This window comes from Erythrolamprus reginae, chromosome 2 (assembly GCF_031021105.1).
Source record: "Erythrolamprus reginae isolate rEryReg1 chromosome 2, rEryReg1.hap1, whole genome shotgun sequence".
Classification (NCBI taxonomy): domain Eukaryota; kingdom Metazoa; phylum Chordata; class Lepidosauria; order Squamata; family Dipsadidae; genus Erythrolamprus; species Erythrolamprus reginae.
In genome coordinates, this window is record NC_091951.1 from 208870659 (window position 1) to 208891051 (window position 20393).

A 20393-nucleotide genomic window follows, 5' to 3' on the forward strand; every position below is an offset into this window, starting at 1 on the left:
AAGGAGGCTGCTCAGAAGCACAGAGCAATTTTGCATAATGATACGAATACTACTCCCCTCCACCACCACCCTCTCTCTCACACACACACACATGGGACAGAGTCTGGCACTTGGGTCATGAAGGGGGAGCACAGGCAGAGCAGAAAGCATCTCTGCTGATCAGCTGATTGGGGACATGGTGGGGAGCATTCCCCAAAAGCCTTTCATTGCAGCTGAGTGTTTGGCCTTTCAGGCTGTCTCCTTTCTTTCTCCACCACGGTGGTGCTCCCCTCCCCCCATTGCTCCTCTGTGTTGCTGTCATAAGTGGCTGAAATTGAGCCTTGCATTTTCTCTGGTGAAGCTGCCATTTCGATTGCTTCTGCTCTGTTAATTCCAATAGGCAAGAGAAGTACTGTAACTTCGCTATCTCCCCCTTTGTTCTTCCTTTCTGATTGGTGGTTGGATAAATCTCCTGGAATACTGCTAATCAGTTGTCTATTGCCACCAATTGCAGCTATTACCACTATCCTGCCAATTCCCTCGCCCCTCCCTGGGTGCAGCATTTGGTGTATAAGATGCACCCAGTTTTGACCGTCTTGGGAGGCAAAAAGGTGCGTCTTATACTCCGAACAATATGGTAATAAAAGAATTAGAAGAACAAAAAAGAATAATCCTGAAATATCACTGCTTATTAACAATCAACAGAATACCAAAGTAAGAAATCAATTATTTATTTTATGTATAAACAATTTTGAAGGAAAATAGCAGAGCAAAATGATAAAAACTAAAATACCAAGAGGCAAAGAAACATATATGTATTCGCTCAAAAATCTGTTTTCTGAGATTGTTCTTCATATCATTGATTCTTCTAAATTTTAAGTAGGGCAGCCAAAAATAGTCAGTGTGTTGGACAACTGAGTAAAGTCCTCACACAAGTTCTGGAATTCGTCATCCTGACATTCGTCTTCACTTGGCCATCTCTCGATCCAGGTGTTCTTTGTAATGAGGTAGGAAATACTGGAAAGAGAAACAGGATAGCTAAAAACAGCCCTGCAAGGAAATTAGTTCAACTGTCTCTTCTTGGAACAATGCGCTGGGCTTGGATTATATCCAAATATTATAGTTTTTAAACACTTCATGCTACGAATATGACATTTCAATTTAGGTTTTGTTTTTAGGGTGAGAAAAGAAACTTTTCTTTTTCCTTAAAATCCGAATCCTCAACTGAATTCTGGAAAATTCAAAGGGCTCCTGATGTAAAACATGACTGCCATCATGACACCCTCAGGAGTTGCAAGATTTGGCAGTATACAGCACAGATGTGATGAATGAATGAATGAATTCAATCATAAATCAGTTTTATCTTATAGGTGGTTTCTCCTTAGTCTAAGATTTTACAACTTTCAGTTTAGATGGATAGCAAAAAATTGGATCTGAATGCTAAAGGTATATATTATCAACAAAAATTTAGAAGTATGGAACCCAAATGGAATTTTAAAAAATCCAAGATAAAACTTTAAGAAGTGTGAAAATTCCTTATGTTGCTTTGAAAGGTTAAATCACCCAAGCAGTATTTTGATTTTCTTCAGATAAATGAGTATCAGCCATGATGTTTCCAAAAACACCTAAAATGACAGGTGTATGTTCCTAAACACACAATGATAATCTACCATCGCTTTTTCAGGTATATGTTTGAGTTTATAGAGAGGAGCAACCCTTCCCCTGCTGAACTATCTGTATGGTGAAAACAATGATTGAAATAATTCAACCCAAATTGAAATGAAATAATTGGACTAAGTAGGTCTGGATTGCAAAATTTTGGACAAGACAGTAACAAAGACATGCAGACAACTTTTATTCTTTGCTGAGTGAAAGATCTCCCATGTATGGATCCTTGCAGGCCTGAACTGGAGGCACTGGGAAATTTGAGGTTGTGATAGAAAAGACTCCTCCAGACCAGCACAGCTCTTCAGCAGCACATAGAGCATATGGACTGTGTGGCTTGAAACATTTGGGCAATAGAGATAGATAATAGATATTCCCAAAGAGATTTTGTTGGGCAGATGGTGCTATCCATACATGCAGGAATCTGAAAATCCTAGTTTAGGTTATTCTACGGTCTTCCCTACAATGTCATGTGTAACTTACATAAGTAACATCCAATAAATCTGAAAAAGAATGGCTATTTTGTTATTAAATGATTCAGATTATGATTGCTTTCAAAGATATAACACAAAATTCTATGGTACTGTAAATATGTTGTTAGGTGTTCTATGGATTTGATAGCAGAAAAACAAAAAAAAAAATTTTAAGTGAAATACATACTCATCTTTCATGGGCCACAGGTCACTGCTGAGACTCCAGACTAAATAATAATTATCCAGCTTCAAATTCAAAGCCTCCTGGCATTTCCTTTGACTTACATACTGGCGGGGCTTTGCTTGTGGATTTCGATCAGTGCCTGCAGAAATTAGATAGAATTTCAATAAATATTTCAATATGGTCTTTCATTGGCAAGTAATGTTAAATAGCCAGAGAAGAAGGAATAGCTGTATTTAGTTGGTGCATTGGCCCTTTCTTCAATTGCTACTAGTCCATATTTATCACCCTAGGGCAAACAAACCATCTTCTCAGCTCTACCTTTTTCCTCAGAGAGGCGAATTACATGCAACACAGATGCTGCAGCATCTGACCCTGAAAAGCCAGTTCCCTATCTCAATACAAGAGCTCCTGTCTGATACATTTGGGGGTATGGATGATATCAGCTGGATTCAGCATCTGTTTTTGCTCTTTATTCTTTTTCCTAATTTTTAGTAATTTTACTATATTGCATTTATTATTTGGTCTGATTTTATTCTACATTGCCCAGAATCAATTAAGATTGAGGTGGCACTTAAATTGAATAAATTAAATTAAATCAAATCAAATTGACCAATGTTCTATTTGAAATAGTGTTCAAATGACCTTTCAGATTTAAAGAAAATGTTTGTTTTAGGAAAAAATTCTTACCTCCTTTAATAACTTCTATAACTTCCATGACATAGATATCATTACCATCTTTTTCTTCCATTCGAAGCAGCTTGGTTTTGTAGACTTATAAGAACAAAAACAGAAACAATACTCATTAAAACGGCTGATTATTTTTCACCACGAGTGGCATAATCAGTGAGACACAGGTGCTGCTAATTTTCTATGGAGAGTCTCAATCATCCACATCATGGTTGTCCCAAAGGTGCTTTTCCAAAAAAGCAACTAGATTTCCTTTCATATCCAGACAGTTGTTGTTGTTGTTGTTATTGTTGTTGTTGTTGTTGTTGTTATTATTATTATTATTATTATGATGATGATGATGATGATGATGATGTCCAGTTGCTTTTTGGAAAAGCATCTTTGGGATAGGTACTGCTAACGTTTCCACCTAAACTATGGGCACTTCCAGGCTGGATCTGTGTGGCAGTCTAGAATCCTCCAGGTGAGGCCACTGAGTACTAGCTCCAAGGTGGGATACGTGGAAGCGAATTGTGTATTTTCTCTTAAGGTGCCCTGGTTCTATGAGTGTGATACTATTATCAGTCGTGTGAGGTAGCCCAAATATGAAGTATGGCCAGATGGACTAAAATTATTTTATTTTAAGGTTGCATTAACAGAAGCTTGCAAGGACATTACTCCCCTGTCCCTTTTACAGCCCAGGAAACTAGAGTGGGTCTTTTGTGGGACATCTGCCACACTTGAGTTTCTTTTGTGTAGGCTGAACTGCCCCTTGTTTAGCCATCTCCCAAGATCCTTCCCAGGTACCATTACAGGTTTGTTGGACTGACCTTGTGAGACAAGAGAACGACATGCAGCCTACCTAGGCAGCTCAGTATGTAAATGTGGGAGAAACATAGGAAGTGTTTCAGAGGAGACCCTCCCTAGTTTTCCAGAGACTAAAAAAAGAGGATGGGAGAAATACTTTCAGTCTTCATGAATCTCTTGAATTTAACTTTATGCTAAAGATCCAGCTGATGTACCTGGCTGCTCTTCCAGTCTGGACTACCACACAGGGCTAAGCTTCCACGAAGTCCTTTCCCCCTTTTGTGAAAACTTTCACCTCACTCTACTTCACAGCACTGCAGTGTTTAATCTCTGGGTGTGAAGTTGGGGCCATGCAGATTACTGTACTTTGGCTTCATGCCGCTTTTTGAAGAATTGAAAAGTGAGTGTGTGCAGCATGGAAATGTTCTCCGAACCGCAGTCTTTTGGCTCTGCTTACTCATTGATACAAATCTATTTCTAGGAGCCCTGAATTGTTATACGATGCACTGGAGATTAAATAGCACACCGAGAAGTAGCACCATGCTCACTAGAAAAATATCACTGCAGGTTAAAGGTGTGTATTCTGAGGATTAATTTTTTTTTGTCTTATTATGAATAAATTCAAAATGGCTGCTCCACTTCTTCTTGATAATTAGTAGACCATTAACAATGAAAGACACTGTTATGCCGGGCTTCACGTTATGAGCTCCAATTAAGTCCAAAGTGTAAATTCAAACACACATGGTTGTAAAGTAAACGAAGAGTCGGTTTATCATTTGTATGCCGCCCCGAGTCTTCGGAGAGGGGCGGCATACAAATCTAATAAATAATAATAATAATAATAATTATTATTATTATTATTATTATTATTATTATTATTATCAACAAGAAAATATTTTTACACACGCACTGTAAATCAACCACAGTGCTCTCCCACAAACCATGACACTGGAATGCTGTGAAAAAGAAAAAGAAAGGCAAAGCAGATAAAAGGCAGCTGTGAAGACATCGCAGCCACCCCCCTTCAAGAGTCCTCACACTGTACTTAACTGTGAATTGTTCAAAAAAGTCCCTGTAAATCCTGAAGCAGTTCAAAAGCAAACCACGCTTCTCTCTCACCAAACGGATAATTTCCCACGCACGCTCTCAACCATGCCGGCAATTTATCAGCAGCCCCATTAGCCTAATTGCCCCAGCCACAGGTGTTCTCCCTTATTTTCTATAATACTTACGCAGTTGTTCCCTCCTTGTCATAAACCTGCTCTTGCGAGCATCTATGAATCCCTCTTCTTCAGAGTCTAATGACGATGATGGGGTAATTAACTAATGGTCTGCCTGTAATTACCCCATCATCCGATCCTGCTTCACTCCCAGAACCTTCCCTTGACACAGAAGCTTCACTGTCTGAAGCTGTTGGCAGTAAAACTGGTCTCTGATAACGTGAGGATTCTCCCAAACCAACCCCCACAGTCCTCAGAGCAGGAGCTGGCCCAGAGCCAACCACAACAGACACCACTACCTTTTAAATAAGATTTTACAAGATAAATACCGTAATCCACATTTGGCTCGCAGGCTTTTTGAATTCGTAACTGAAGATCAATCTTTTTCTGCTGGTTGAGCAAGGAACAGGTTTCTTCAAGAAGGAAAAAGAGAAGACAGTATGTTGGACTGACCGTTGAGGGTACATATTCCATACTATCTCTTTCCCAAACCATTTATTTTGTTGCTCAGATATAAACTTTACTTTACTGGTGACAAGCGAAATCCAGACCCTGGGCTCAGGCTGTTGCTTCTCAATGCCAGGTCTGCTATAAATAAAGCTCCCCTCATCCAGGATTTACTCCTGGAGGAGGAGGCTGACCTGGAGTGTGTGACTGAGACCTGCCTGGGCCCAGAGGGGGGAGTTCCTCTCTCGGAATTGTGTCCAGCCGGGTTTCAAGTGTGGCACCAGCTACAACCCCAGGGAATTATAGCTAAGAAGACCTTCAAGCTGCATAGGCTCACTGGTCCTGAGATTGCGGGTTGTGAGTCCCTTCTTATGAGGTTGGATCTAGGAGTACAGGTGGACTTGTTGCTCACTTACCTGCCTCCCGTTGTGTGTCAACAGCCCTGCCTGCACTGCTCAAGGAGGTAGCCGGGTTGGCGGTGGAGTCCCCCAGACTTATTGTCTTGGGGGATTTTAATCTGCCATCACTCAGTGAACCCTCAGGGTTAGTGCAGGAGTTCATGGCCACCATGGCAACCATGGACCTGACCCAAGTAGTTCAGGGCCCGACCCATGAGAGGGGGCACACTCTTGACATGGTTTTCCTCTCGGGACAATTGAGTAATGATCTGATATTAAGGGGCATATAAACGTTGCCATTGTCATGGTCAGATCATTTTCTACTGTGGCTTGATTTTAAGGCTCCAATCCTTCCCCACAGGGAGGCGGAACCGATTAGGAGGTTCTGCCCCAGATGCCTGATGAATCCAGAAGGTTTTCAAAGGGCGCTTGGGGTTTTGATGGATTCACTTGTCCACAGTTTGGCGGAGTCGCTTGCTGCAGCCTGGAATACAGCTGTGACGGAGGCTCTAGACCAAATTGCGCCTCTGCGACTTCTCTCTGGCAACAGACCCCTGAGGTCTCCTTGGTTTACCGAGGAGCTCCAGGGAATGAAATGCCAGAAGAGAACTCTAGAAAAGCGCTGGAGAAAGACCAATCCGAATCTGAGCAAACACTTGTAAAGGCTCATATTGAGATTTACAAAGTGACGATCAGGTCGACGAGGCGTGCATACAATGTCGCCCTGATTGCGTCTGGGGAATCTTACCCGGCCACCCTGTTTAGGGTGACTCGCTCCCTTCTTAATCAGGGGGGAGTTGGGGAACCCTTGCAGGGTAGTGCCGAGGATTTTAATACATTTTTTTCAGACAAAATCGCTCAGATCCGAACTGACCTTGACTCCAATTGGTGTGCAGAGTCGATTGACAACGAGTCAGTTGAGGTGACAGGGGCCCATTTTAGTCCATCTGTTTGGAGCGAGTTTGACCTGGTGACACCTGATGAAGTGGACAAGGCCATTGGAGCTGTGAGTTCCGCCACCTGTTTGTTGGACCCATGTCCCTCCTGGCTGGTCTCAGACAGCAGGAAGGTGACACAGAGCTGGGTCCAGGAGATTACCAAGGCTTCTGTGAGGGAGGGGTCCTTTCCGGCTCCGTACAAGGAGGCCTTTGTGCGCCCCCCTCCTCAAGAAGCCTTCCCTGGACCCATCCATATTTAATAACTATCATCCTGTCTCCAACCTTCCCTTTATGGGGAAGGTTGTTGAGAAGGTGGTGTCGCTCCAGCTCCAGTGGTCCTTGGAGGAAGCCGATTATCTAGACCCTCGAAAGTCAGGATTCAGACCCGGCTACAGCACGGAAACTGCTTTGGTCGCACTGATGGATGATCTCTGGCGGGCCCGGGACAGGGGTTTATCCTCTGTCCTGGTGCTTCTTGACCTCTCAGTGGCTTTTGATACCATTGATCATGGTATCCTTCTGTACTGGCTGGAAGGGTTGGGAGTGGGAGGCACTGTCCTTCAGTGGTTCTCCTCCTACCTCTCTGGTCGGTTGCAGTTGGTGTTAGTAAGGGGGGCAGAGGTCAACTCCTAGGTCCCTACCTTGTGGGGTTCCTCAGTGGTCGGTTCTCTCCCCTCTGCTGTTTAATATCTACATGAAACCCCTGGGTGAGATCATCCAAGGGCATGGAGTGATTACCATCAATACATTGACGACACCCAGCTATACATCTCCACTCCATGTCCACTCAGCGAAGCAGTGGAAGTGATGTGCTGGTGTCTGGAGGCTGTCAGGGTCTGGATGGGTGCCAACAAGCTCAGACTCAATCCAGACAAGACGGAGTGGCTGTGGGTACTGCCTCCCCAGGACACGTCCATCTGTCCATCCATTACCATGGAGGGGGAATTATTTACTCCCTGAGAGAGGGTTCACAACTTGGGTGTTCTCCTCGATCCTCAGCTAACTTTAGAACACCATCTCTCAGCTGTGGCGAGGGGGGCGTTTGCCTGGGTTCGCCTGGTGCACCAGTTGCTGCACTATTTGGACAGGGAGTCTTTGCTCACGGTCACTTATGCCCTTATCACCTTGAGGTTCGACTACTGCAATGCTCTCTACATGGGGCTACCTTTGAAGAGTGTTCAGAAACTTCAACTTGTCCAAAATGCAGCCGCACGAGCAGTCTTGGGCCTTCCAAGACATACGCACACCTCACCATCACTCCACAGACTGCATTGGCTACTAATCAGTTTCCGGGCACAATTCAACGTGTTGGTTATGACCTAAAAAGACCTACATGGCACAGGACCAGATTATCTCTGAGACTGCCTTCTGCTGCATGAATCCCAGCGACCGGTGAGGTCCCACAGAGTTGGCCTCCTTAGGGTTCCATCGATCAAACAATGTCAGCTGGCAGGACCTAGGGGAAGAGCCTTCTCTGTGGGAGTCCGGGCCCTCTGGAATCAACTCCCCCCAGAGATTTGCACTGCCCCCACCCTCCTTGCCTTCTGAAAGAGCTTAAAAACTCATCTTTGCCGCCAGGCTTGGGACTTTTAGATCTTCCCCCTGACCACTGAATGCCTTAAGTATGATTGCTGAATGTTTGGTTGATAAGTTTTTCTTTTAACTGTTTTTTAAATTGGAGTATTAATTTACATTATTGTTCTGTTTTTATATATCCTGTGAGCCGTCCCGAGTCCTTGGAGAGGGGCGGCATACAAATCTAAATAAATAAATAAATGAATGAATGAATGAATGAATGAACGAACGAACGAACGAACAACAACAAACAAACAAACAAACAAACAAACAAATATTCCAACTTACCTTCTGCACATCGGCAAATGTTACCATGACATATTTTATTGAGAAGGCCTGTTCCCTTATCTGGATGGTAGAACTTGGAACACTGTTCATCTAAAGGAAGAATGAAAAGTTATGTCCATAGGTCACATTAATAAATCTATGATGCCTATATTGTTATATAAAAGAACAAAGGGTAACCCATTTTTCCAAGTAAATTTCAAATTTGGGGCATGTCTGACCTGACAAGGCAATGGAAACTTATCAAGAAAGTGGGTTGGCTGATTGAGTTTTGTTAAGCATTTACCTGAGAAGCAGAGAGTCCTACTATGCATCAAGAAATGTAAGAGAGGATATCCCATTATCTCATGGGGTTAGGAAGTTGGAACATGAATATCTATAGAATTCTGCTCTTTTTGTCAAAGGGCATTGCATTGCCAGTTTTGAGCATGCATGTGATGCCACAATTAACATACAAAAGGAATGGGACTTGTGGTGTGACAGCACAATGCTTACTTTTGTCATTCTAATCCCCCTGTGCATGCCACCTTTTCAGAGTATAGGTAGTCCTCAATTTATGACTACAATTGAGCACTGAATTCTGATAATAAGTCATTGCTTTTGTAAGTTGAATTTTCACAGACTCAATTTTATAATCTTTTCAATTATGTCAGTAAGTGAGTTACTGTAGTTATTATCTAATCACATGGTCATTAAGCAAACTATGCAGTTGAAAGTCTGAATCCTGCTTATCAAAACGGAAGGGGGTTTGCCAGAAGACTATCTGTATTCATGATTCATATGGTCTGTTATAAAACTAAGGTCTCCTAGTATTAAAGTCTTCAATTTTAGGGAGCTTCTATACAACATTACAGATAATACCCTGGCTTTGGCATTAGCAATACCAATACCAATACAGAGTCTTATTATAGTTCTCGTTTAGTGATCACAACTTGGTCACTAATCAGAAAATTGTGTAACTACAGTTGGCCTTATGAACTTATTTCGCCTTTGGTTGTTAAGCCAAGAGATGCAGTTGCTATGTGAAAAATACAAGACCTAGCAAGAATGAGATCAAATGGAAACAAATTGACCTTCCAGGTAAATTAGATATATCCTACAACACAGCAAGCGACCTTATGGTTGCACCTATCTGCAAAATCACTGCAAATGATTTGTGCAGCAGAATGTCTTAAGTCAGTGATGCCGAACCTATGGCACGGGTGCCACAGGTGCCATGCGGAGCCATATCTGCTGGCACACAAACAATTGCTCTAGCTCAGCTCCAATGTGCATGTGTGTGCCGGCCAGATGATTTTTGGCTCACACAGAAGTTCTGGGAGGGTGTTTTTGGTTTCCAGAGAGATTTTGGAGGGGATGGAGGAGGGCATTTTTACCCTTCCCTGGCTCCAGGGAAGCCTTTGGAACCCGGGGAGGGTGAAACATGAGCATACTAGGCCCACCAGAAGTTGGGAAACATTACGTTTCTGGCTTCAGAGGGCACGAGGGAAGCTGTTTTCAACCTCCCCAGGCATTGAATTATAGGTATGGGCACTCACACAAGCACAATAGCACACACACACACACACACTTTTGGCACTCAAGGAAAAGAAGGTTCACCATCACTGTCTTAAGTGAACGCATCCTTTCCTGAAATTAAAGCATCATCCATTGATTTGTGCAGCCAACAAAACTGAATTAGAATTAGGACAGGGAGGGGCATGGTCACTGGCTGGACAAGACAGAATCTCCTGTGCTCTGGCGTGATGGGTGGGGTGTATCTGAATCCCTTCCATGCGGGGGTGCCGATTCCTTTGAATCAGCCCAAAGCCTCCCTGAAGGGGAGCATACCCCACAGATACCATGCCTGGAGCCTCCATCGACGGCGGAGTGAAACAGCTTCGGTCGCCATAGCCGTGGCTAGACTACGTGTCAGGAAGAGACTTGTTACTTTGTTGGAAGTCATCCGTAAAGAAGAAAGGAATTCTTAAAGAGTTGTTCAGGAGGTTGAGTGGACGAAAGTTGTGAGTTGGGATGAAGGATTTGCCAAAAGTTTTTCTTTTTTAAAGAGAACTGTTCTTTTGATCAAGGAGAAAGAGATTTGGGGAAGTTGAGCAAGGCGGCTAATTAACATTGGAACTGTTCAATGTCCATTGACTGGATTGGAAAGCAACAGCTAAGATCCAGGTGGTGGCTTTTGGATGTTTAGATTGATTAAGATTTGACTTTAAAGACTTAAAAAACTTAATTTGTTTACATTTTGGAGTTCTTCCTTCCCGTTTTGGGCTAAACATTTTAAAATGGGAAATAAGGATTTTTCTTTTTTGCGTTAATGGTGCTGCCATCTATTGGAAGAAGGTTTGTTCATGGGAGAATTATTTGCTTATTTTCATTAACATCTGCTGTTTGGCCTTGGAAAAGGGGAACTTCTTGAACTTGCGCTTATCTCATGAATTTGGTTAAACAGCTGGAAAAATAAACGTCTTTTTTCTATAGACATGGAGAAATCAGAGAATCAGGAGATCAGAGAAATTTTTAATGATATTTGAGGAATGATGGTTGAATTTAGAGAATCAATGAGAGACTGCACAGGAATTACTCAAAAAACAAAAGAAGTGAATGACTGAAAAGAGAAAAGCGGAGCAGAGATTTTCCGGGACAAGATGAAAAACAAGATATGGGCAATATGGAGAATGGACAGACTAAAGGACACGTTATTGAATTGGATGACTTTGTTACCTTAACAAATGATACTGCAAAAACCATCAAGAATCAGAGAGAGAGAGAGAGAGAGAGAAAGAAAGCAAGAGAGAGAGAAAGAAAGCAAGAGAGAGAGAGAGAGAAAGAAATAGAGAAATAGATATAGAAAGCAAGCAAGAGAGAGAGAAAGCAAGAGAGAGAGAGAAAGAGAGAAAAAGAAAGCAAGAGAGAGGGGGGAGGGAAGGAGGGAGAGATAGAAAAAGAGCAAAAAAGAGAGCAAGGAAGGAAGGAAGAGAGAGAAAGAGGGAAAGAAATAGAACGAAAGGGAGGAAGAGACAGAGAGAGAGAGAATTTTTTTGTCCAAACTTTTTAACCTCCCCCACCCCGCTCAATGTGCCCCAGGATAGTATGTGTGTAAAAAATGTGCTACGGCTCAAAAAAGGTTGAAAATCACTGATCTAAATTTCCTTGTTTCTCTCAACCTGATTCACTTCATAGAGGGAAATTGTTGTGGGGGAAATGGGAGAATGAAGGAGTGTTCAATACGTCTGCCATTACCTAGATTGTAGTAGCTGTACACCTTGACTGTTGCTGGCTGAATGAAGCCAACTTCAAAATGCTTGTGAATCTTAAATTGCAGGCATTCATTCTCCGAGTGGGAGAGCTAGGATGGAAAGAAAAGATAATTTTGTGAGTACTAGTTTGCCCATGTAAGTAATAAGGATTTTTTATATGTATAAACAGAGATGCAATGGTGCAACTGGATAAGGATGCTGGATCTGCTGACCAGAAATGGCTGACATTCCATCAATTCAAGGGCTGGTAGTATTGTGGGACAGGGTGAGTTCCCATCACTATGCCGTACAAATTAAATAACATAATTATGAAATAAATAAAATAAAATCTGTATAACTTCAATGAAACTACTTATTCCAAGTTGAGTGCTCAAGTTTGACCCACTGATTGAAGGACTAAATTCTATAAGTCTGTCCAAGTTGTGCAGAGCAAAGATTAACAATGCAAAAGGTTCCTATATGGAAAGGAGCAGCGGGTTGAAATGGTGTCACAGAAAATACTGGTCAAATGATAGAGTATAAAACAATTCTGTCATATTATCTTGTTTTGGTAATTAATTCTATATTTCATGCTTCTTTTTAATATCCAAAGTTCCCCCAGTGCCCAGATACAGTGCTGTCTTCCCTGCTTTGAGTCAGCAGGAAACTACACTGGCACAAAATTGGCTAAGCCCTTTGCCAATCCCCATCCTTCCTCTTTTGCCCCCCTATGAAATCCCTATAGTCTCTGGACCACCCTCCAATGGAATAGGTACTAAAGGCTAATTTCATATGAGTTTGAAGATCCCCCTGAGCAATGATTGCTTGAAGGGGAAAATACTGTTTTGGCATGGGTTCAAGGAAAGATCCCTTCAGTCTGTCTTAACCAGAAACTGTGAACCACATGCAGGAACTATATGGAGCAGAGGTTCCTTGAGCCATTCGGAACTGGGATGCAGAAATGGCAGGCGAGTGTGCACGCATCCCCATTTGTGCAAGCAATGGGTGAGAATGTGCGTGCATGCTTCATTTGCATGTGTGGCATGTATGCATGCATGTCATTTATGCAAATGGAATTGTGTGCACATCCCTGCCACTCACATAGAACCATCCCCACTCGCCAGTGTGCAAAGGTTTGGGTGGCGGGGGGGGGGGGGGGGTTTGCATATAAGACACAGCACCAGGAAAGGAACCTTTTGGCTGCATGCTGCATTCGATAAATCTCTCTCCCCTTTTGCTCCAAGAAGCTTCACAGGCACATGAGTCTCACAAAGACTCATTTCTGGCTGAGTTTGGAAGAGAGAAAAATTTCTTGCTTGCAGCGTGCAGTCAAAAGGTTCCTTGTCCTGGTGCTGCGTCTTAGGTGCACTCTCCCCTCCCCCACCTGAAAGATTTGCTCATCGTCTGCTTCTGCTCAGCAAGGATGGCTGAGGTGCTGCGGGTGTTGCTGCTGCCCCCGTCAGCGCTGCCTATGGAGGCCCCATAGGCCCATTGCAGGAAAGCTCACCTGCAGGCATGGAGCATTGGCCATGGTCAGGCTGACTGAGCTGCGTCTGTCGGGGCGCCCTCACTGTGGCATGTGGAGAAGAGTGGTGGGGGAAGGGGAGGGCTCCAATAACCGTCCCCATAGAGCGGGAAGCGCACTCACAGAGCAGTCGCTGCCCTGGCTTTGGTTTGGAAACTGCAGAGGTGGAGTTTGTGGGAGAGAAAGAAAGACTTCTGCTGCTTCTGCTACTTTCCTTTCGTGCACCCAAAAGCAGAAGCAGCAGAAGTCGTTCTTTCTCTCCGTCCTCCAAACTCCACATCTGCAGTGGCTGCTTTGCAAGTGTGCTTCCTGCTCTGTGATGATGGCTGAAGCTGGAACTGGACCCTGCAGAGGGAGCTGGCCCAGGCCATGGCTTCTGCCCGGGTGCTGATAGAGGGTGCTGGTGGCATCAGCTGCGAGTTCCTCAAGGATTTGGTGCTTATCAGCTTCATACACATTGATGTAGTAAGGCCTGGGAGGGGCATGAGTGGGGAGGGGGGCAGGTGCTCATGCATCTTGGTGCCTTCAGGCTGCTTGTGTTCACACAAACCCAGCTATGGGAGGGGAGAAGCTTGATGGCGGCATGCAGAGGAAGACTCTCTGCTGGACTCCCAGCTGTGAGTGTGTTCAGGATTTAAAAGAAAATAGGACCCTGTCTTAGTTTTGGGGGGGAAATGGTACATAGGGATCACAATAATAATCCCACAACTCTGATAGTCAGCTCTAGCATGCTAGTTCTCCTTGGCTATTTTCTGCTTATTTCAGGTGCTGCAGGCTTCCAGAACTCAAAGCTTTTGATAACATCATTATTTGGGTATCATCATCCTATTGCACTCTTAGCCAGGGATGTAGCTTCCTCGTTTTCAATTACGCCTTCCTATTTCAACCTGACTCCCCTCCATGCCTATAACTGGTGAGTTAACCATATTTATCTCTTTCGAGAAAGTGTTAGAGTTGCTTTCACAAATAGCTGAACCAACATATATCAGGGCGGGCTTGAGATTTTAAAATGAATGGGGTGTATTAGCTCACCCCATATTTCCCTCTACCCAAAATACTCATTTGACAGATGGCAAGATATGCTGCTCTAAGTATCCGTGACTGAGGTTGTTTCCAAATACAGATGGTGCTTGGTGGAAGGGAAAACAAAACTCAAGGAATCTACCAAGGACAGTGCCATTCATCACCCTCATTGTTATGGCAGAATATAGATTGGTAGCAGAATTTAGAGTAGCATAGTTTGCTGACTCAAGGACTGGTGACCCGCACATCACTGCAATCATGGAAAACAGACAGGAAGTGGTACTACATTTATGCGTATGGATAAATATGCAAATATGCAATCTTTAAATATAATGCAAGAGATCATTATATCTCTTTCTTGCTAGATATATGATATGTTACAATCAGCAATGAATTATGTAGATTTATTTTGCTGAATATACACACTATATACACACTTTTTCAGTATAACACACTTCAGTTGTTTGCCTAGCAAACCAAATAACCAAGTATACAACTCATCAAAGATATTGACCCCATAAGTATTTACCTTGTCTAAGTAAATGATAACAGTTCCCTTCTGAGCCATATTATTGTCAATTTCAAACTTGGAAATATATCTATCAACTCCTTTAGAAAGCTAAACAATGAAAGGAAAGAAAGGATGATATTTACTTCAGGATGATTCAAATACATGGAACTGCAGATAACTGAAGCCATTTGTACTGACACCAGGTTACATTTATAGCAAAATCTGAAAGCATTTTCAAGGTTTCAGGATGTAACTCTGAGAAACTTTGAGACAGCCAAAAAGTGTTTTAATATTAGTAATTTGCCACAAAAAAAATCCACACAGCCTTCTACAAATCAAATTCTTCTTTACAGTCAAATTCTGGTCAATATAGAAGACACCGTTTACAGTCAACATTAAGAAAGTTAAAATAGCTAAAAGTTAAAATAACCTCAACTAGATTCACAAAGTTTTGCAGAATCAAATCTTCAGTACATGATTTTCTGATTTTTTTTAAAAATGATAATGTCTTGTATATACCCTTGAAATAAAATTCAGATTCATTTACTGGTAATGAAGATTCATTATTTCTCTCTGCAGTTTTAACCATATATGCCCATGATACTGAACCTATGGCAAACGTGCCGGAAGTGGCACACAGAGCCATCTCTTCAGGCACACCAGTCATCATCCGTTGCTCTTCCAGGTTCCGGTGCGCCAGTTGGTCTTCCCGTGTGCAGGAGCACTGCAAACTAAAAGAAACTGAAAGAGCAGCTCCATGGCGTTCATATGCATGCCAGAAAGATGAGCATCTGGTTTCCAGCACACACATCAGTAGTGGGTTCTAAATCCTATTGCTACCAGTTCATATGCACGTGCTCAGAAATCAGAGCCTCCTGCTGCTGCTATTGGTTCATCAAACCAGGCCGAACCAGGAGCAACCCACCACTGGTGCACATGTAGGCCAGCCAGCTGGTCTTTGTGTGTGCATGCACGCTAGAAACCCGAAGACTGGTGCACATGTGCATGTCAGGGCCCAGAAGTTCAGTTTCTCAGTGCACACCTATATTCCAGGAAACTGCTCTTCCGGTTTCCGGTGTTCTCATGCACACTCCCGTTTCGGCATTCGGCAAATGATTAATTATAACACATTCTGTCAGCATCTTCACTGAACTACAAAAACAGCCATTTCAAGCTCCCATGCAAAGCTTGCCTACCCTTGTAAGGTCTTCAGCATCAGGGAGAAAACCAGTCAGCATAGAAACATCAATTATTGTCATTGTAGAATCAACTTCTCCCAGATATCTAAAATCAAGAATGGAGAAGAAAAATGACCAAAGATGGATTTTCCTAGTTCACGCACAGTTTCCTCTTCATTGCTATCAGGGCAGTGCTGTGTTTTCTAAAATGGCTTAAATCTTGCTCTTCATTTCATTCACCATCAACAAAATGTAATGAGGGCAATGCACAGAAAACAGATCAATATGCAAGCAGAGATAGAGTGTAAAGCTGGGAAATGTATAACTATTTTCTTGAGCAGTAACAAAATTGCCTCTCCAAGTTATTATTCTAAATATTCAGTTACAATCCAAAGTTTTATTTAACATTCAACATTCTTACCTACTGCAGATTTTAAGCATGAGGGCTGCCTTGGCTCCCTTTGCCTGTTTTACGTCTAAAAATTCCAAAAAAATAGGGAAAAATCAGACCCTGCACAAATTCTTAGCAGCTTTTTTAAGTGAAAAGTTTGATTGTCTAATTGACCATAACCTCTTCTTAAAAAACAAAGCATTAATGTAATTGTTTACTTTCTATTTCTATAATTAATTGTGTTTTGAAAGAAGTCTTGAAAGAAGGTAATGGGAAATATTTAACTGCTGTTCTGTTCGGGTCGAATGTGACCTGAAGCCATGTTTGAGACCCTGTAAAAAATTTTCCCTGCATATCTGGAACTTGAAATTTCATGACATTATATCATATGAGGAGTTCTTTTTTTGAGAATTTTTTGGGGGGAGGGGCTTAGGTTTTGCTGGGCAAAAAAAGTCACAGTTGTACTGTTCGGGTCATATACGACCCAAACCAAAAAATGTTTAATTTAGGTACTTAGATTTGATCTTTTTGAAAACTTTTTTCACTGGGATACTAATTTGAACGTTTCTGAACACAATGAAAGTAAAATTGAGATGAAAAAAATTAAAGCTTATATTTTTATTTTGCTCGCAAAAGGCCGCCCATAGCATTTTCGTGCAATTTTGTTCATTTATATCTATCTCAGGCTGCCAGTTCAAACTTTTTTTCCCACTTTTCATGTTGGATCACTATTTTGAACATCCCTGATCATTATAAAAATAGAAATCAACTGAAAAAAGTTATGCTTATTGGGTTTTGTTGCTCAGAAATAGCCCCCCCCCCTCACGGCTGTGTGCAATCATTTTCACTTTACCTTATTTTTAGGCTCCAAATCCTGCCAGTTACAACCTTTATGAAACTTTTTTCACTGGGATACTATTTTGAACTTTTCTGAACTTAATGATATGAAAATTGAACTGAAAAAAATAGATGCTTATTTGTTTATTTTGCTCATAAATGTTCCCCCCCTCCACTATGTGCAGATTTTTCAATTTATATATACCGTATTTTCCGGCGTATAAGACGACTTTTTAACCCCTGAAAATCTTTTCCAAAGTGGGGGGTCGTCTTATAGGCCGGATACTGCGCCCATTCCACAGCCGCGGGCAGGAGGGGGGGGGGGAGCGGACCCGCGCTCACTTTCGGCTCCGGGGAGTGCGGGTGGCTATGGCGCCGAAAGGAAAAAGCGCTGCTGTTGCTGCTGTCGCTGCCGCCTGAGGCGGCGGCACTCGAATCTGGCGTGGTGGAAAATCTGGAGGCAGGCAAAGATTTTCCACCACGCCAGATTCGAGTGCCGCCGCCTCAGGCGGCAGCGACAGCAGCAACAGCAGCGCGTTGTTTTTTTATTTCCCCCTTTGGTTTCTCTTCACAGGCGGGAGTTCGGGAGGCAAGGGAGCGCTCGAGGAGACAGCGTCTTGCGGCATCGCTCAGCAACTTCTTTTTCCTTTCGGCGCCATAGCCATCCGCAGTCCCCGGAGCCGAAAGTGAGCGCGGGTCCGCTCCGCCCGCCCGGTTTGCAAGCGGCGGAGATCCCGGGCTGCTTGGCCGAGCGGGGCTTCCATTCAGGACGGGGGCAGGAGGGAGGGAGGGAAGGGAAACGCAGCCCTTTGCCTCAACCCGCCGGCTCCGGGGACTGCGGGTGGCTATGGCGCCGAAAGGAAAAAGAAGTTGCTGAGCGATGCCGCAAGACGCTGTCTCCTCGAGCGCTCCCTTGCCTCCCGAACTCCCGCCTGTGAAGAGAAACCAAAGGGGGAAATAAAAAAACAAGGCGTCGGGCGAGCGCCAACCGATTCCGGAGCTCCCTCGCCGGCTTCATCGAAGCGCTGCTATTGCTGGACGACGCCACTCCCGGCGCCGGCTTTGCTGGGGTGGAGCGCCACTCCCGGCGGCAGGAACTGCGGGGGGTAGCCGGCGTAACGAGCCCTTGCCACAGCTATCCGCCGCTTCTTTGTTCTCCGCCTTGCCTCCGCTACTCCCGCCGCCGCCTTTGCCTCTTGCCCGGCGGGGAGAGCAAAGGCGGCGGTGGGAATAGCGGAGGCGAGGCGGAGAAGAAAGAAGCGGCGGATAGCTGTGGCAAGGGCTCGTTACGCCGGCTACCCCCCGCAGTTCCTGCCGCCGGGAAGCAGCCCCTTTACATTAGCGGTGGCTGCAACGGCACTGGCGATGCGGCCGCTAGCCGCTCCGAGCGGTGTGGGAACGCCCACCCCTCTCACAGTCCGGTCCCGGGCTGACAGTAAAGGGGCTGCTTCCCATCCTCCTGCCAGCTTGCTCAGAAGGAAACCTTCTGAGAAGGAGGATGGGAAGCAGCCCCTTTACTGTCATCCCGGGACCGGACTGTGAGAGGGGTGGGCGTTCCCACACCGCTCGGAGTGGCTAGCGGCCGGATCGCCAGCGCCGCTGTAGCCACCGTTGTGGGAGGAGCCTCAGAAAGAAAATAAGAGAGAACAAGAGAGAGAGAGAACAAGAGAGAGGGAGAGAGGTGATTCTTGAAGCATATGGTAAAAAGCACCCAAATAATAAGAAACACCCCCCCCAGCCCACACCTGTGTTTGAAAAGAATAAAAGAGAAAAAAAACCCAGCCCTCAACTGGTTTTGGAAATGGTTCGAGTGTGTATACACACACACGTAAGGGGGGGAGAGAGACAGGGATGGAAAAAGAGGAGAAGTGAGAGGGAGAAGGAATGAGGGAAAAAGGGAGGAAGAGAGAGAAATGAGAAACATGAGAGAGAAAAGGGGGAAAGACAGGAGAATAACCCAGAAATGAGACAGTGGTATAAATTTGAGGAGGGATGATTGATGATTGACTGTATTTATAAGGGGATGTTACATGGGATTGTATATATGAGGGGGTTATTTATGTGTGTGTGTGTGTGTGTGTGTGTGTGTGTATGTATTTATTTATTTATTAGATTTGTGTAATTTTGGTTGGTGGTGTGCCCCAGGATTTTGTAAATGTAAAAAATGTGCTGCGGCTCAAAAAAGGTTGAAAATCACTGCTCTAGCAGGTGGTAAATCAGCACTCCTTTTAACTGACAAGGGACCCATTTCCCAGACTTTGATCATTTCCCCAGGTATTTTTGTACCTACTTGACCAACATTATTAGTGGTTGCAAAATTGAATGTTAAACTGGATGCATTTATTTCTGCCTGTTTGTATTTGTTCTTATGTTTAACCATTGAAAATGTACTTTTCCTCCAAAAAGAATCCTCTTTCCATATTTCTTAGGCAACATTTTAAAATAACTTTAAAAGCTGAGGTCATATTATTCACCCTGCTCTGTATCATAGCACACTGCACAGTACTGAAAATTGGCAGGGTCACTAATTAAACCCGACAAGTTAAAATCTGTTTAAGTGACATTGCAAGAGGATAAAGACAGAAAGTGCGGAAAGAGGAAAAAATGGATGGGCTGTTTGGATTGCCATATCATGATATCACATACAGATTCTCATTCCATAATAGATTCTCACATAGGTGTCAGCATGCTGCATGTTAGACTGAAAGATACCTGCAGAATAGATGGTAGGAGAAAGGAAAATAGCCAGGTTCACCTTTTTGTGTTGACAAATTATGATGAGTTATAATAATAAACTTAATTGTGGTGAGGAGAAATATGAGAGGCAGACAAGACAGATAGACAGAGACATATGGAGAGATAGACAGAAGAGTGCTCCCACTTGGCTCTCTCTCTCTAAATAATTCATTCATAATTTTAACAATAAGATCTTCATCATTAGTAATTAAAATATTGTGTTATCATGTTCAGAAATGATTTTTTTCTCAATGCAAGTACATCATAGACCTAGACTCAGTCAGGTCTATGATGTACAGAAGAGGGGTAGTCTTATACGGCG

At 43.5% G+C, this 20393-nt stretch overlaps 1 protein-coding gene across 1 annotated transcript in view; it reads right to left on the reverse strand.

Annotated features, from left to right (window-relative positions):
• Window positions 1-694: 694 nt before the first annotated feature.
• The window catches only part of LOC139161887 (A.superbus venom factor 1-like), a 131615-nt gene continuing 111916 nt past the window's right edge, over window positions 695-20393 (reverse strand). The window contains exons 32-40 of the mRNA XM_070741583.1: window positions 16529-16583; window positions 16126-16213; window positions 14948-15037; window positions 11875-11980; window positions 8641-8730; window positions 5324-5407; window positions 2989-3072; window positions 2305-2440; window positions 695-996 (exon numbers count right to left, since the gene is read on the reverse strand). Of these exons, the coding sequence (XP_070597684.1) occupies window positions 855-996; window positions 2305-2440; window positions 2989-3072; window positions 5324-5407; window positions 8641-8730; window positions 11875-11980; window positions 14948-15037; window positions 16126-16213; window positions 16529-16583 (875 nt within the window). The 3' untranslated portion in view covers window positions 695-854. The remainder of the gene's footprint in view (window positions 997-2304; window positions 2441-2988; window positions 3073-5323; window positions 5408-8640; window positions 8731-11874; window positions 11981-14947; window positions 15038-16125; window positions 16214-16528; window positions 16584-20393) is intronic.